General features: G+C 39.9%; 1 protein-coding gene and 1 long non-coding RNA gene across 2 annotated transcripts in view; both read left to right on the top strand.

Moving 5' to 3' along the window:
- Window positions 1-4,798, top strand: part of si:dkey-112m2.1 (transmembrane protein 132C) — a 191,140-nt gene extending 186,342 nt beyond the window's left edge. The window contains exon 9 of the mRNA XM_066646040.1: window positions 2,261-4,798. Coding sequence (XP_066502137.1) covers window positions 2,261-3,370 — 1,110 coding nt within the window. The 3' untranslated portion in view covers window positions 3,371-4,798. The remainder of the gene's footprint in view (window positions 1-2,260) is intronic.
- Window positions 4,799-9,472: 4,674 nt separating this feature from the next.
- The window catches only part of LOC136668402 (uncharacterized), an 80,352-nt gene continuing 73,718 nt past the window's right edge, over window positions 9,473-16,106 (top strand). Inside the window, exon 1 of the long non-coding RNA XR_010795495.1 lies at window positions 9,473-9,649. This is a non-coding gene — a long non-coding RNA (uncharacterized lncRNA). The remainder of the gene's footprint in view (window positions 9,650-16,106) is intronic.

Here is a 16,106-nt window from a genome sequence, read left to right as displayed (position 1 = left end):
CATAACCAGGTGCAATCACTATAATCACAATCACTACAGGCGCAAAGCTGCCTCACAGAGGACATGTGTTGATGAGACGCTGGGGTTTGTTATCACATCAGGGCTTTGGAAGAGCAATTCAGGCAGTCTGTTCATTGTGAGTCATTTCAGAACCTCCCTGATTAGTCTGATTCTGTTGTTCCTTTGTATCGGCAGGAGTTTCCACTTCCTTCCATCCTGATAGACATAAAACGAGCAGATTGGCTAAACCTCCTGCTGATCAGAGTGTCTGTTACGCAGTAACATCACTGCTCCTTTTTTTTTTTTTTGAAAGGTGTTAACTTTGAAGTTTTTGGAACACCCTGTGTGCTGGATTTCTCCAGGGAAGAGTTGTTAAATCCTAAATAAACAAACATTCTGACAAACTCACTTTTTGGGTGCTTGTGCACATTCATTTCTTCATTTGGGGCATAGACCAACCCACAAATTTTGAAAGCGTGAACTTAGTGTGGCAAAAATTGGCATAAAATGTGTCGTTTCGATATGGTGCTGCATTTTATGTATAGTGCAGAGACTTTAAAATTGTTACCCCTCTTCATCTATGTCCCTCCAAACACAGCACTGACGAGGAGCACAAAGACGAGGTCAAAAAGAGCAAAACAAACAAGAGGAGCATGAAGATAATAATAGTACTGATTAAACATCAGTCAAAACGAATGGAGAAACTAATGGAGAATCTAAGCAAACTAAGTGAAAATGGCTAAAATCAAGAGCTTCTTCCTCATTCTTGGACTCTTGCTCTGAACTGAGCTGTGACTCATTCTCATTTAAAGGAACAGGCACTGACTGAAACCAGTCGTTCTGATTAGAGCTCTTTAAATGGGGCGGACGTGCAGAGGGGTGACCAAAGCAGGTGGGTTAACTTGTAGGAGAGGGGTATAATTTATCCCCTTTAAAATAATTTGGATGCCAGTGAAAACATTCCACTCTGATGAGTTTTTTTAAATTTCTCCAGCAATTTTATTCGTCACAATGTTTAAAACTCACAGTTTTCATTTGCTTAATTTTGGTTTGTTTATTTTTGCCTACTAATTTGGATTTATAACTAAATCTATTGTAGAATCCAATGTGGATTGGACTCAGAGATTTAATTTACTCCCAGTCAGGTCTTTGTTACCTTTTGCAGGTGACATGAGCTTATGGTGTTGCCATAGTGACAAGGCCACTTACTGCTCTAAGCCTACTTACTCCCTGAAGTTGGTCTTTGGATTCATCAGGTGCTGGGCTAGCATTTCCAAAAAAGAACTCAAATTGGGTTTCATACATCCGCAAGAATGTGCAAAACCTCATTATAAAGTTTCAGCTCCTGAGTGTGGCTGCAAAACTTTCCTGAATGGGACGTGCTGTTTGCTCTTTTTGTGAGGAATAAACGAATATGTCTGTCATTTCAAGAGGATATTTTGTTAGTTATTTTATCTGCTTTGTAAACATTTGAACATGGTGAAATAATGAAAAACCCTGTCGTATCCAGTGTGTATAGTTCTACAATGTGATTCGACCTGCCCTCGCACACTTCGCCTTACCAATTTCCCTCAGGGGAATCCCTGACGCCATCTTAAGTGTCGTTCTGTTTCTGCATTAGCTGAAGTGAAGTGTGTTAAATGAGCCCTCAGTGGGGAGAGGGAACAACTCGACACTGATGTAGACTTCAGAAACAGAACACCTAGAATGCACTGGGACTTGTTGCAATTTCCATAGCAACAGCAAAATAATGTTAGACAGCTTTTTAAGCGTAAGCCAAAAACAAAAATATCTCAATGCTAACTTTATTATGGATATATATTGTACACTGTGGTTAGGTTATAATCACTGAAAATAAAATACTTATTCAGCTGTGATCACGTGTTGAAATCATTTCATCAGTGTGACGGTTTACATGTAATGTGCAAGTCACAAAAGAAACCAATTCAGCAGGATACTGTATGGGTTTGCTGTATGAGTGTGTTCCAGTTTAAACACCTGCTCTTCCTTGCCCCCTCCTCCTCCTGTACTGTAAGTGTGTGACGTAGGTGCTACACACTTCAGAGTGGTCAGTGGAAGTGTGCGAGTGCAAGTATGAAGTCTAAATTAAGACACGGCTCTGCTTGGTGAAAATGGGTTCCACTTTGTTTAACCCTGCCTGTTACACTGATATAATCATGTTTTAAACACGTCCACCCAGTTGTTGTGATACAGAGCTCTGCAGGAAAAGCCTTCATGCTGTTCCTCTGTGTTTCCACAGGAGTCTTTGATCAGCGCCTGGCTGCAGTTCAGCGATGGCTCCATGACCCCTCTGGACCTCTATGACCCAGGGCACTTTGTGCTGACAGCCACCTCACTGGACGAGCGAGTCGTTTCCGTCCAGAGGGACTCATGGTGGAAGTGGCCAGTGGTGGTGGTCCGGGGAGAGGGTCAGGGAATGCTGGTGCGTTTGGAGATGTATGGAGCTGAATCCTGTCAGATCAAGACTAAGAGACGTTCTGTTCTGGCTGCTGGTAATGCCAACATCCGCGTCAGATTTGGTCGTGGTGATGAAAGTGAGAACAGACCACCTGACCGGAGGCACAGGCCCAATGCCCCTTACTACGGAGGCTCCATTTCAGATATGGAGGCTGGGATAGTGAATCGAGGGGCCACCACAATCAAGACATCTGCTCCTGGAAGGCCAGGTGGAGACAGGCACACCGCCAGGGTCCCTGCTGACTTTTCAGACTTTCCTGCCCAAGCTGACCTGCCGCATGGCCGGAGCACGGAGGAGGATCTGCTGCAGGCTCGCAGAGGTCTCACAGACTTGGAGATCGGGATGTATGCCCTGCTGGGTGTGTTCTGCCTCGCAATCCTGGTGTTCCTCATTAACTGTGTCTCCTATGCCCTGAAGTATCGCAATAAGCAGCTGCCGCTGGAAGGTCAGGAGACCATGGCTCACCATGCTCATGACTGGGTTTGGCTGGGGCATGAGGGTGAGCTGCTTGAGGGTCACGCTGGCCTTTGTCTTCAGCAAGAGGAGCCAGGAGGCAATATGGACTTAGGCCTGGGCCTTGAAGAGGGCAGCCAGCTTCTTAACGGCCTTTCAGCGCAGAAGAGCATGCACAGGTCAACTTCAGATTCAGGCTGCTCAGGCAGGGAGCACAAGAGCGAGCCGCTGAACTCGCCCACCACCAAGAGGAAACGAGTGAAGTTCACCACATTCAGCCACGGCAAGACCAGCAACGGCTGCCCCGCCATCAGCCCTCTAGTCATCGGGCAGAACGACATCAAGTGGGTTTGCCCAGACATCGAGCTCGGGGACTCAAAAGAGCTCCGAAACTACATGGAGAGGCTAAATGAGAATGCTACAAAAAACATTGCGTAGTGGGATTGTTTTGTTTTTTTTTTCGTTGGGTTTTTTTTTTGCACTCGTTTAGTTTATTTCTGGACAAAAGTGTAGCTCACCCATATGCCTTCAGGGGAAGGAGCTGGGGTTCCAGCCGGCTCCGGCGCTTTCAGACAGGCTCGCATCTCACCATGAAAGGCAGGCCATTCTTCTGGTCTTGTTTCCATGGCAACTGTCATAAGGGTTCATCTTCAGGAAAGAAGGAAAATGGAGATGGCCATGAAGCCGCGGAAAATATATCATCATCAACTCTGAGTGTGAGGGAGGTGTTTGTTTAAATATCTGTTTTTTAATTCCTTTGATTAACAGGTGGTAATTATTTTTTCTATCCCCCTTGTTTTTGGCTTGTTTGTTTGTTTTGGTAATTATATCCTGAGTTGTTATTCTTCAGTTTGTAATGTTTATTTCTTCTTTTATAATGTGATTGATTGGAAAAAAAAGAATCCATGTACCCACATATCAAATATAGACTCTATGGCCAATTGATACATTTTAGCTGTGTATATAAGAGGACGTTTACTGGTTCTGATGAAGTATGAATACATTTTTGTAAGGTTTTACATATTTTTATACATCTCTGTTCTCTATCCATGTTCCCGTGTTTCGCCGTGCGCTCCAAAGACTAACTCCCATACGTGGATGCATGTATGTTCTAGATATGGACACAAATCTTTATTTTGGGACTTTTTTTTCCACCAATATGGAGATAAATATGTACAAACTTCAGAGGACTATCAAGAAACAATCGCACAGAAGACATGACATACCTTGTCAAGGACTGTTGAGCAAACTGTAGGTACATAGTGTTATCCTGTACAAAAAAGTAAATAAAATATAAAAAAGGTTTACGGTACTATAGATCGATAGGACGTATGCACTCAACCTGTAGCTGTTGTCTATTGCTGTGTGTTGTTTTTCTTATCCCTCATGGTATTTTCTTTTTTACATTTTCCTCTGTTTTTTCTTCTGTTTTCCCTCCAGAAAATAAAGTGTTTATGGTCAGAATGCACTGAAAAAAGAAAACAAGTGCAGCGTAATGAGGATGATTACAGGTCTTAAATAAGCAAGCAATTTCTGAATGAATCAACAAGTCTGTAATTAAGGGAAGAGAAAGGCTGGAGTTAATTGGGTTTTAAAGTGTAATTTAGAGAGAAATCCTCAGGTAAAGTGGTCTGTGAGACAAAGAGCAGAACAAATGTAAAACGCTGAAACTACAATGCGCTTTTTCAAATACTTTAGATCTCATCTGTGTCTCTAGCATCTTTTAGAAATGACTTTCCAAATCAGTCATTTCTCCACAGGAAGATTAGAGATCTACTGAACTCTACGCTCTCTGTGATGGACCACGCTGCTTTATTCTAAACAAGAGTTTGCTCTGTTTTATTTTTGTTTCTTTGCCCTTCTCATAGAGTTGCGTTAACAAGGCCATCTCTTGTCTCTCTGATGAATGCACAGATTAAAGTCATTCTGTCACACGACGCTGCTTCTTCTTTCATTTGAATTTGTCTTCAGTTCTATTCTGAGAATTGATTATACTGTAGATATTCTTAGACGCAGACTCGTTATGCCAAGATGATATTGTGTTTGCATAAACAAACGAATAATTAAAGACCAATCTGCAGATCATCAAGCCTACTTATGACAGCACAGCTCCCGTCAGCTCTGCGTAGACATAGTAAAATCTGCGTTATCTTTTATTCAGCACAGTAAGTCAGAAATAACTTTTACAGAGTCCATCATCCCTTGAATGTACACTTCGGCTAGATTCAGATTCTCACGTCTTCTGCAGCCTCAGCAGAGTCCAGTTACCCTTCTATAAATTCTTCCTTTCCAAAAAAAAGGGCAATATATAAACACAAAGTAAACACTTTATTATTTTTTGGCTGCGGGTAGTGCTGATGCCACACAGCTCCAGGGTCCTGGGGTTGTGGGTTAAATCCCTGCCTCTGATCATTTTGTATTGGCACTTTTCCTCTCCACAGTACCTACATTATTCCACTCTTCACTTTTTTTGTACCTGGTGCCAACAACAGGGACAACACTGAGCATTGATAGCATTCGCGTGTTTTTTTGTTTGTTTGTTTTTTGAGACTAAACTTCACCATGCATCAGTTCACACAGATCAGTATATGTTTAATTCCTTGTTGCAGTCTTTTGCCTGCCACCAATCCAAAGAAGGGTTGTGCCTCTTTAAAAGACCACAGCTTCATTTAATGAGCTACTCCCTAAACAGATGTGCTCCCTACTCTAGCACGGAGATTTAACAAATGGTTAGTTTGTGCTGGATGTCTGCATTGTGTCTTGACAATTGACAAGTCTCTCTGGCCAGTCAGCACTTTGCTAGTAATGTTCTCATCTCTACTTGTTTTGCTTGAAACCTCTAGTGAGCAGGGACTAAAAAAGTACTCAGCTTCAGGTACCAGGATACCTGTTGAGTTGAGTTGAGAATGTAGCTTGTTGCGTTCTCTGAGTCTGTTTGGGATTCCTCCATTTGCTTAGGGTTCCTTTGATAGTCCACAAACACATGTTGGTAGTTGGATTTACTGTGTGTGTGTGTGTGTGTGTGTGTGTGTATGTGTGAGAGAGAGAGTGAGTGTGATGCCCTGTGATGGACTGGTGCCCCGTTCAGGGTGCGTTCCTGCCTTGCACACAGTGATACCTGGTAGGCTCCAGACTCACTGTGACCCTTAAAGGATGAAGTGGTTACAGTAAAAGTATGAATGAATATGCAATGATAATTAATTGTAATAAAGGAAAAATCTATATAAAAAAATTCTATATGAATCACTGAGAGAGAAACAATTTGAAATTGTGATGTAAAATTTTGCATTGTAGAAAAACTTTCAGAATTTAGATTTCTTTACAGTTGTGACAGGAACCAGGTCGTTGAGACGGTAAGAAAAATACAGCCATAATATTTAGTCCCGCTCCGGGTGACTGTCTGTGAAGAGTTTGGTGTGTTCTCCCTGTGTCCGCATGGGTTTCCTCCGGGTGGTCCGGTTTCCTCCCACAGTCCAAAAACACATGTTGGTAGGTAGATTGGCAACTCAAAAGTGTCCGTAGGTGTGAGTGAATGCGTGTGTGTGTGTTGCCCTGTGAAGGACTGGCGCCCCCTCCAGGGTGTATTCCTGCCTTGCGCCCAATAATTCCAGGTAGGCTCTGGACCCACCGCAACCCTGAACTGGATAAGTGCTTACAGATAATGAATGAATGAATGAAATGAATTGTGCATTGTAGAAAAACTTTCTGAATTTAGATTTCTTTACACTAAAGAAAAATACAGCCATAATATTTAGTCCCGCTCCGGGTGACTCTCTGTGAGGAGTTCTTCCTGTGTCCGTGTGGGGTTCCTCCGGGAGCTCCGGTTTCCTCCCACAGTCCAAAAACACACTCAAAAAATGTTGATAGGTGTGAGTATGAGTGAGTGTGTGTGTGTGTGTGTGTGTGTGTGTGTCGCCCTGTGAAGGACTGGCAAACCCTCCAGGGTGTGTTCCTGCCTTACACCCAATGATTCCAGGTAGGCTCCGGACCCTGAACTGTATAAGCACCTACAGATATTGAATGAATATTTATTATCCAAAATCACAAGTGAAATTATGCATGTCTGAATCTTCATGTGGAATGCTGACAGTGTTAAAACAGTGATAAATATGAAGGTAGCTTTAAAAGGCGGTGGACTTCAGAAATCTTGTTCCTGTTAACACCACTGTGAGCAACTCTGACTGTCTAAGATCTTTAGAACGGAGCATTTCACACCCAACCTCCCTGAATTAATGTGTTTACACCTTAAAAATGTAGTTATGCGTAAATGCTGAAAATGTCCTTCTGTAAAATATTAGCATATAGTGGTGAAAGGCTTTGATCAGATTTAAGTGATTAGTTTTAATTTATGCATTAATAAAACTAATGAAGGTCTGCCTCTTATAATTACATGAAAGGGACACTAACAAAGCTCCGTCACTGTTAACCAGGCAAATAAAAGACTTACAGAAATGCTTTAATAAGAGTGGAAGGAATGCCAGTGACATACATCACAGTTCAGTTTAAATGATCTAACTCTTGCTCCAACATTAAAATAATAAAAAAAATTGACATCGATATTATACACCAGTTTAGACAATATATCAACCAGCACATTGCTGTTTTGTATTTGCACCAGTTGGTGGCGCAAGTTTTCCAAAAGCAGTAAAGTCTTGCACATGGCAGGTCCTCTCCAGAGTGACCAATACAGACATCAAGCAAAAATCTGATAACATTGTAGCAGATGCTCTAAAGCTATTATTGTATTTAAGTGATTTAGACCAGCTATTTTGTGATATATATATATATATACGTTATGATAATGTGAAAACATTGATTAGATGCTAGATGTTGTGAATTAGATTTGAATAAATGAATTATAGTTTTTATAGGTTTATTATAGGTTTTAAGAATGATGTGATCCTCAATATTACACTCAACCCACATCAGATTTTAGGGCGAGAGGCGACAAGAAAGAATGACTGAGTCTTTTTGTTTGATCATTTATTCATTCAGTCAGTCAGTAAATGGAAGGGAGGGATGGTTCCCATGACAAAAGTAACCAAACATGCAGCTTTAGCAGGACATCATAGTAACACCCCTTACATTTTTTGAGAAAATACCCAGTATTTATCTTGCGGATCCCAACAGACAGCTGTGGGCCACACTACCTGCAGCAAGCAGCCTCCCAAGTTTTATGAAGGTGTCTCCCTTTCAAACAATGGCCAGGCCCAAACTTGTTTAACCTCAGGGATTTGTGTGTTCTGGGGTTCTGGTGCTATAGCTATGGGCTGCTTGATGTTTCAATACAATTAACCATGTTCTGCTGTTTGGTCTACTGTTGTGTGGCAAATAAATAAATAAAAACAACAACAGGCTGAACATTTACGGAAAGTGTTGCCGTTAGAACAGGGGTCTCCAAATTCTGCAGAAATTGTATAATAATTATATTATTATAATTATTGTATTATAAATTATATTATTATATTAATATTAAATCATATTATTACAAAGACCCTCACAGTTTTAATGAACGTAATGTAATTCAAGTGATCTGACAAATGAGCATCATTTGAGGCAATTTGCTTTAAGAAATCCATTAATAAACAGCCTCAAGCTTTTTCTGTGAGACTGTGGTTAAAAAATGTATTCCTCACTTTTGTGTGTGAGATATTCTCTGTTTCTTGATATAATTAAGATGCTTTTGTAAGTGGATGCTGATGTAGCGCAGCTGGTTTTACAATGAAACCATATTAAGTGGCATTGTCATTCCACCATGACCAAGAGTTTCACACCTGCTCATCCAACATTTCTTCTACAATGCAGAGTAGTTGTTCACTTTTTCCCTCTTTTACTGAGTTGACATCTATTTCTGAGATGTATTTAGACCCGTTACAGAGATATTGCTGTCAGGATTCTGTGGCTTTCAGCCATGAAATCATCAGTGAGGCCAGTGAGGTTTTCTAGGCCACACTATTCATTCCAGTTCCCTAATGTAGCAGCAGCCAACTAAAAGGTCTGCACTGACAGTGGAAGTTTTGGAGAATAGATTTAATTGACTCAGTTTAAACATTCTAATAAAACTGTGCTCAAAACAAAAGTACTGTACTGAACAGTGTTCTTCTATTAGACTTTTTTTAGATATATGTATGTGTGTGTGTGTGTGTTCGTTCCAAAGCCTACAGGGAATCACTGGGTACAAGCTTAGGAAGAAAAACACCCAGACCTCTCACTACCAAGAAGGGTTAATTTTCCCTTTAAATCAGGTGTAAATTTCCCCGCCCAAAAAAAGGAATGTACCACAGCGTTATAAGAGGAGGGGGGGAAGAAAAGTAAACAAAAAAGAAAAACAAAGCAATACATTGTGACAAATAAAGTGTAAAAACATCATTCATGGGAATCAAGCAAAGCATATTCAATTCAAAACATATCTAACTATAAAAGCTTAAACAATACGTTAAAGGAAACGTATCGTATGATTAAAGCAGACGTTGCCTAAAACCCATCAAATAATCATTGTTCACAGGTACGTGCTTCTCCAACGTAAAGTGAACCGTGAAAAGGGCACAGCGGCAAATGAGACTTATTTTTCCAACGTTTGTTTGTTTTTAATGTGGTTTTTAAGTCTTTACCACAGTTAACGCACTGACATTTATATAAAACTGAATCCAGATTTCAAAAAAGGGAAGTGCGGCTTCTATTAGCAAGAAAATGGCCTTCACAAGATTATTTACTGAGGTAAGGGTGCGTTTATTTATCATATTTATCAGTTTAGTTTAACCTGTGAGTATATATGATTACAGTTCTGCACAAGGGGGATAATTAAATTATCGAAATCCATCAGTTATATTCTCTAGAAACACCTGGTAATTGGTAAGTGACTGCACGAGTGATTTGCTTTTTCTGTTGTCTGTTTACTGTCGGTTTGAACTTTGCGTTCAAAAATAAACATGTTCTAATGTTGCCTCAGGGACTGTTTATAACAAAAACACTTATCTCCATTACGTCCTCAAGACATTATGGTCTCAGGTATCTTACAGTGACAAAAGTTTCATTAGCATTCACTATACAAAACATTCAAGACTGGAATACTGAAGACTAACATGAAAAGATATGACATTCTATCGTTTGGAAAAATCTAGAACTATTTAAACTAGAGTATGGCCTCTGGTGGACATTAAAGGGTATTAAATAACTTAAAGGGGATGTGAAGGAGAGCATATTTTAGAATGAAAGAACTGGTTAACAGGATACGTTATTTTACACTGCTTAATATATCTTACAGACCGCCCTGTATTAGAATGAATATTAAGAGCATCATATATAAGAGCTTTGTGGACTTGACAGGCCACAATAAAACATTAGTGGAGGATTATAGGTTATAGGACAGATATTTCAACAGGTAAAAACCCCTTTCTACATCACATTATATGTCTCCATTTAATACATTACAAATATTCACTGTATGTCTGTCCAGATATATACTCGTTTAAAGGGGATGTTATGGAACACCTCACTGTTCAGTGCATGTGACATAAAAATAATGGAAATTAAACAAACTGGCAAAACGGGCAAATGTGTGCAGAAGAAAAACAGCAGTATTCAAATATAACTGTGTGCCTCACTTGATGTAGCTGCTTTGCATCCTGGATGAAATGTGTGTGGCTCATTCTCATTTAAAGTTCTTTATTTATTTAACTTTACTTTAAAGAACCTCTAGGGAACTGTGTAAACTTGTGTAAAAGGGGCTTTATTATTTGGATGTAACTGTAGGGATTAAGCATCTTTCTAATGTTGAAGTAAACCTGCATTGTATGTGTCTGTGGAGGTGTTTTGCGTTATTGTGTGTGTGTGTGTGTGTGTGTGTGTGTGTGTGTCAGTCTCTGACTGATGATGCTTTGCCTATGGAAACAGTTATTCAGCAAAAGGTAAAAAATTAGAAACAGGGGAGCGGATGTTATACTGTTTATATAATCTTTCTAGAAGCTTCAATACCAAGTGTCTGTAAAGGGGTATAACCTTGAATTCAAGAAAATATTACATGAGCAGGTGTCCACAAACTGTATAGTAAAAAGTGCCAGTTCTAGGGTACATTTGTTTTCCCATCTTTGAGAAGCAGTTTGTTTTATCGTTATTTCAGTGTTCCTACAGCGACTGAATAGTTTAACTGAAGACAGCATCTTGTGTCTCAGTCTGAGACATTAAAGCCTCATTAATACTGGTTAATGCTGGTCAGTCTCTGTAGGAGAGCAAAGCATGTTAGAGAGAGAGAGAGAGAGAGAGAGAGAGAGAGAGAGAGAGAGAGAGATCATGTTAATTAACTATAACTGCACAGAGTCTTTAATCCATGTTAATGTGACCTTTCTATGCAACCTTTCCAGCAAAATTATTGTTTCCGTTTTACCACCCAGCTGTCCACCATCTTCTGATTAACACAATCACCATCACCTGCAGCATCCACTAGTCCACATGTTTGGCCTCGTGTCCAGACAGCATTTTAGAATTAGCTTGATATGTACTGGGATTTGGAAACTGGCTTAATATTTATCTGAATTGGACAGTTCCAAATATGAACACTGGGCAAAATGTAAACTTTGCTCTTTTTTCCCAAACAGAAAAAGTACAGAAATAATTACATTTGAATACGTTCCAACATCATTATTGTTTTGTGAATAGATTAATTCTCAAATTGAGGAATGCATCATGTTCCAAAAAAGCATTGTATTTTTGCTAAAACTGCACTGAAATATACAGGGGGGGGGGGCAGGCTCATCACTTTAAAATAAACATGTTCCAGTGAATAATCCAACAGTTTAAAGAGACTTTATGTTTATTTTCAGTGCATTTGCTTAATAATTTTGGGTCAGGACCCCAACTGAAATAAGTCAATAATAAAGTAATAAGTGGTCAAACTTCAATATTTTTTTTTATGTCAGAGATCATGGGGAAAAATGAGCCGAGTCTCTTTAATCACAACCCTGGATATGCATTTATGTGGGAGTGTAAAGAAGGGTTTTAAATGAATGAAACACTGATGAAATATGGCTAAAAGTTAGAGCTGCATCGCCTCGCTACTCTCTCCTGGGCTCTCGTCCTGAACTGAGTTGTGGCACTTTCTCATTTAAAGGAACAGAGCTGTTTAAACAGCGGTCGTGCAGTGCTGTGTTGTTTTGACCAAAGTTTGTCAAAGAAAGTCCATTTAGACCCCAGAGAATTGTTTTAACTGTAAAAGTGGTATAATATGTTGCCTATTAAATAAAATGCCGTCAGTAGCACATTAAAGAACCGTGGAATAAAGGTGTGTGTGTTTGAAAACGCCAAAGAGTAAAATATGCTAACAAAGTTCCAGTGGCATCACATAGCTGATGATTCTATAGCGTAATCCTGGCACGGTAAGTGTAGAGTCCTGAAATATTAAGCTTGGATCAAAGGAAATTGAAGTAACGCAGTGGGAAAACAAGATCCTGTCACAACTTTTTTTGGGGATTTGTTGCAGGAATCGACTTTTGAATGAGTGTTTACTTGCAAAAAATGAAAAGTAAATGTTTTCGCTAGCATTTCACATACTGTCCCAGTGTTTCTGTAATTGGGGTCCGTGCTTTGAAGTGACTGTGACAGTAATCTATTGCAGTTAATACCACCGCTGTCCCCAGATCATATCGTCTTAAGTCTGAAATGTGCTCGCTTGAGCTTGTTTAATGAAATATAAATGGTTCGGTGCATGAGTTTGAGATTGCTGTTGCGTTGAGTAATGCATTAATGCACAAAGACTTTGGGCTCGTCCTTTCTGCTGATAAACAAGTTTGGCTGAGTGTGTCAGACTGAATAGATCAGGGCACTGTCTCCAGAGAGAGGCTTTATCTAAACACTATTAACAATGCAAAGAGAGATGCAAGCTTTTTTTCTGTTTTTTCCTACACGCTGGCTGTATCAAAAGGGGAGAAGGAGACAATATAAGTTCATTAAGGGAAATGATACATGGCTCTTTCAGATGCGCTCGGTTAATTTAGTTCCCAGCAGGGCCGGCCTTTTCTCAGATCCAAATTGAGAGGCTGCTAACTTAACCCTCTGAGGGAATTCCTCTGAAAGTGGGTCTGTTTTTCTTCTTTTATCTGAGCTGATATTTCTGTATTTGGGTCTCTGTTTGGGCCTTCCGAGGGGAATAACAGGAGCCTCTCACTGGCTTTGATTCTAATGATGACATTTGTGCTTGACTGTCAGTGTGTTTGTTATTTTATTTTTTTATTATTATTATATCTGTCTGTGAGTTCCGAGGCTCAAGGAGGTCACTGTTTACCTCCGCTGGACCTTCCTCTGGGCTGCTTTAATAAAGAAAGAGAGACTGAATGAATGGCAGCAGAGCTGTCAGCACATCGATATCACTGACCCATGAGAACAATAAGAGTAAGAGGTGACGACATTTTCAATACTCTATAGAAAGTAGTTCCAGTGCTTTACAGCCAAGTACTGAGAAGAGTTAAACACCACTTTTGCCAATACTTAGCATCGGGCATTGTGACCTTAGACACATCTACAGCTTCCCTGGAGTGTTCCATTTCATTTGTTCACACTGGATGCACTTTGAAATAGCAGAAGTCAGTAATTATAAGAGGTATTCAAGAACATTTAAAACATGTATTGTTGGATCAGTATCTTCAGTTTCATTTAGATTAAGTACTTTTCTCGGACTGAGAATCTTCATTTGTTTAAAAAAAAAAGGACAGTTTTCACTCGGGTGGATTGATTAGTAATGAATTCATCACATGGCTTTTTTTTTTTCCCAAAGCAGGTACGACGCTGCAGCTCGTGAACGTCAGCTGACTGAAATAACACACTCCTGCATTCATGACGTGCACTCTCTTAACTATCAGCTGCTTGATGGCAATTACTGATGCAGAGCTGGGGGAGTCTGAAGAGTGTAAGAGGAATGTTTGCAGCCTCCTGGTGTGAAATGACACATGATGCAGGGTAACAGCACAGGTGCTTTACTGGGAGCCTACAGAACGCCTTCTCCGTGTCTATCAGCTGTAATAGCAGCCTGTCTCAGTGCACACTTTCATCTGCTGTTCAAAGAGCAGCCTCCAACACGAAGATTTCACTTCCTCATTTAGTCTAACCACATCTGATGAATGCAGGAGATACACAAGGCAAAAAAAAAGGGGGGCAGAACAGAACACTTTCAAAATCATAAACAGTGTTATGTACCTGAAAGGGGTGTTATATTAAATAAATTCCTTTAGGACACTACTTGTGTCAACAGCTGACCTTACAACGTAGAGAAGACTGACACCAGAACCTGACGTAGCTTAGTACTGGCCACTGAACCAAGTTTCAGTCGAACTAAGTTCTCTATTTAATCCAAAGATTCAATTAAGCTTGTGAAGTCCAGTTTATTACTAAAGCACAAACAACCGCAGCACTGTGCAATGGATAACAATTTAATTAGGAAAGCAAAGATGAAACAGAAGAAAAAATTAGTCACAATATCAGAATATGGTGACAGCATATAAAAACTATAACAACAAAATTGGGCAATTAAAAAAATACATTGAAAAGTGTAATACACACACATACATTTAAAAAAGTATAATAAAGGGAATATAAATTGATTAAAGTGAGTAATTGGACATAGCTACTCAGTTTACGCCCTGGGAAAGAGAGGATATGAGGCAAGAATTAAACTCATTAACAGTGCAGTTCTCACTAAAGGAATGTATATAATGTTTCAGTCTAGAGGCAACTACAGAGAACACCTACAGATAATCACTTTCATACTTTAATTTAGAATGTGGATCTGTAAGTTATAATTTGTTGGCGGGTTCAAGGGGTCTTCCAGAAAAATAAGAGTAATCTTCAAATCAACAGCTAGAGAAGCCTTATAACAAACAGTACAATTAAAAATCAAATCTATATTTAGCAGGTTGCCATTTCAAGGATGCTGTCTCTATTCCATGCCTCAGTGAGAAGTCTGGTGACAGCAGGCAGGACAACAAAGAATATAGCGGCGGGGGGTTACTGTACTAATAGTTATTAAAGGGGAATGCTGATTTCTGTTTGGCCTCAGTTGGTTAATTCTACTCTACACCTTTTTTAAAAACATTTGGGAGTGACACATGGATAGAATCTGTTCTTCAGTTCCTACTCCACCTACAAATACATCGCAACTGTTGTGAGATTGGAAACTTTGTAAGAACAATGACAAATTCTACTTGGCTTAATGCCCGCTCAGTTTTTAATATATATAGAGTCAGGGCCATCACTTGAACAGTGCCAATTATTCTGTACAGTGTCCCCCTTACTGCACTTTGGCATTGGGATCCACACAGTCCACAGGGACAGCGCCCTCCATTGACTCCAACAAGACTGCCAGCAGTCACCTAAGCTTTCCTCTATGCCTGGATCAGACTACAAGATATTTTTGTCTTTCACAACACTCACTATGTCAGATTAGCGCTATAAATTCGTGCCATGTATTGGTCGGGAGACTGGCAACACTACACGTTTGACATGGACCATTCTTCGTTCGCATTATTGAGTGAGTTTAGAGTTTCTCGGGGAGGCGGGTCAAGAAACTGTCAATCACAGCTACAGAAGTGCTGTGTGTGCTGCTAGCAGTTTTGTGTTCCAAAAAAGAAGAAAACACGATTGTGTGAATCGTGTTTTGATGAGGACTGTCTCCTGTAAAGAGAATGTGAGGTAATGTGTTAACATGTCAAGAGCATTCCCTCAGTTTCGTTTTTCCACCTGACAGCTGCAGCAGCAGCCTCCTTGTTTCTCTTCTGTGTTTATATATGCGCGCCAGACAGCGCTCTGTCCTCCTATTGGTCATCGTTAAGGAACATGCTGTAGGATATGTCAGAGTATGCGAAAAGACCCAAAAAGGCCATGCCAAACTTTTCATTATGATGTCATCACTGGTCTTTGATTATGTCACAGTACACTACCGTTACTCAGTTCTGACACTGGAAATTTGTCGTATATGATAAAATCAGACCAAAATCGGGCTAAATTCATGTAGTCTGATCCCGACATTAGAGGAATGTGGTTCAACTTAGTATGCAGAATATCAATTGTTCTTTTTCATTTCTTTTGTTAGATCTCACTCATTTCTTTTATTAAACGAACACCTTCATAAGTAATACATAACATTTTTGACATTCATAAAAGATGCGTGTAGTGTGGAAGGAATATTTGA

Source organism: Hoplias malabaricus, chromosome 15, assembly GCF_029633855.1.
Source record: "Hoplias malabaricus isolate fHopMal1 chromosome 15, fHopMal1.hap1, whole genome shotgun sequence".
Classification (NCBI taxonomy): Eukaryota; Metazoa; Chordata; class Actinopteri; order Characiformes; family Erythrinidae; genus Hoplias; species Hoplias malabaricus.
This window is presented reverse-complemented; position numbering and strand designations above follow the sequence as displayed.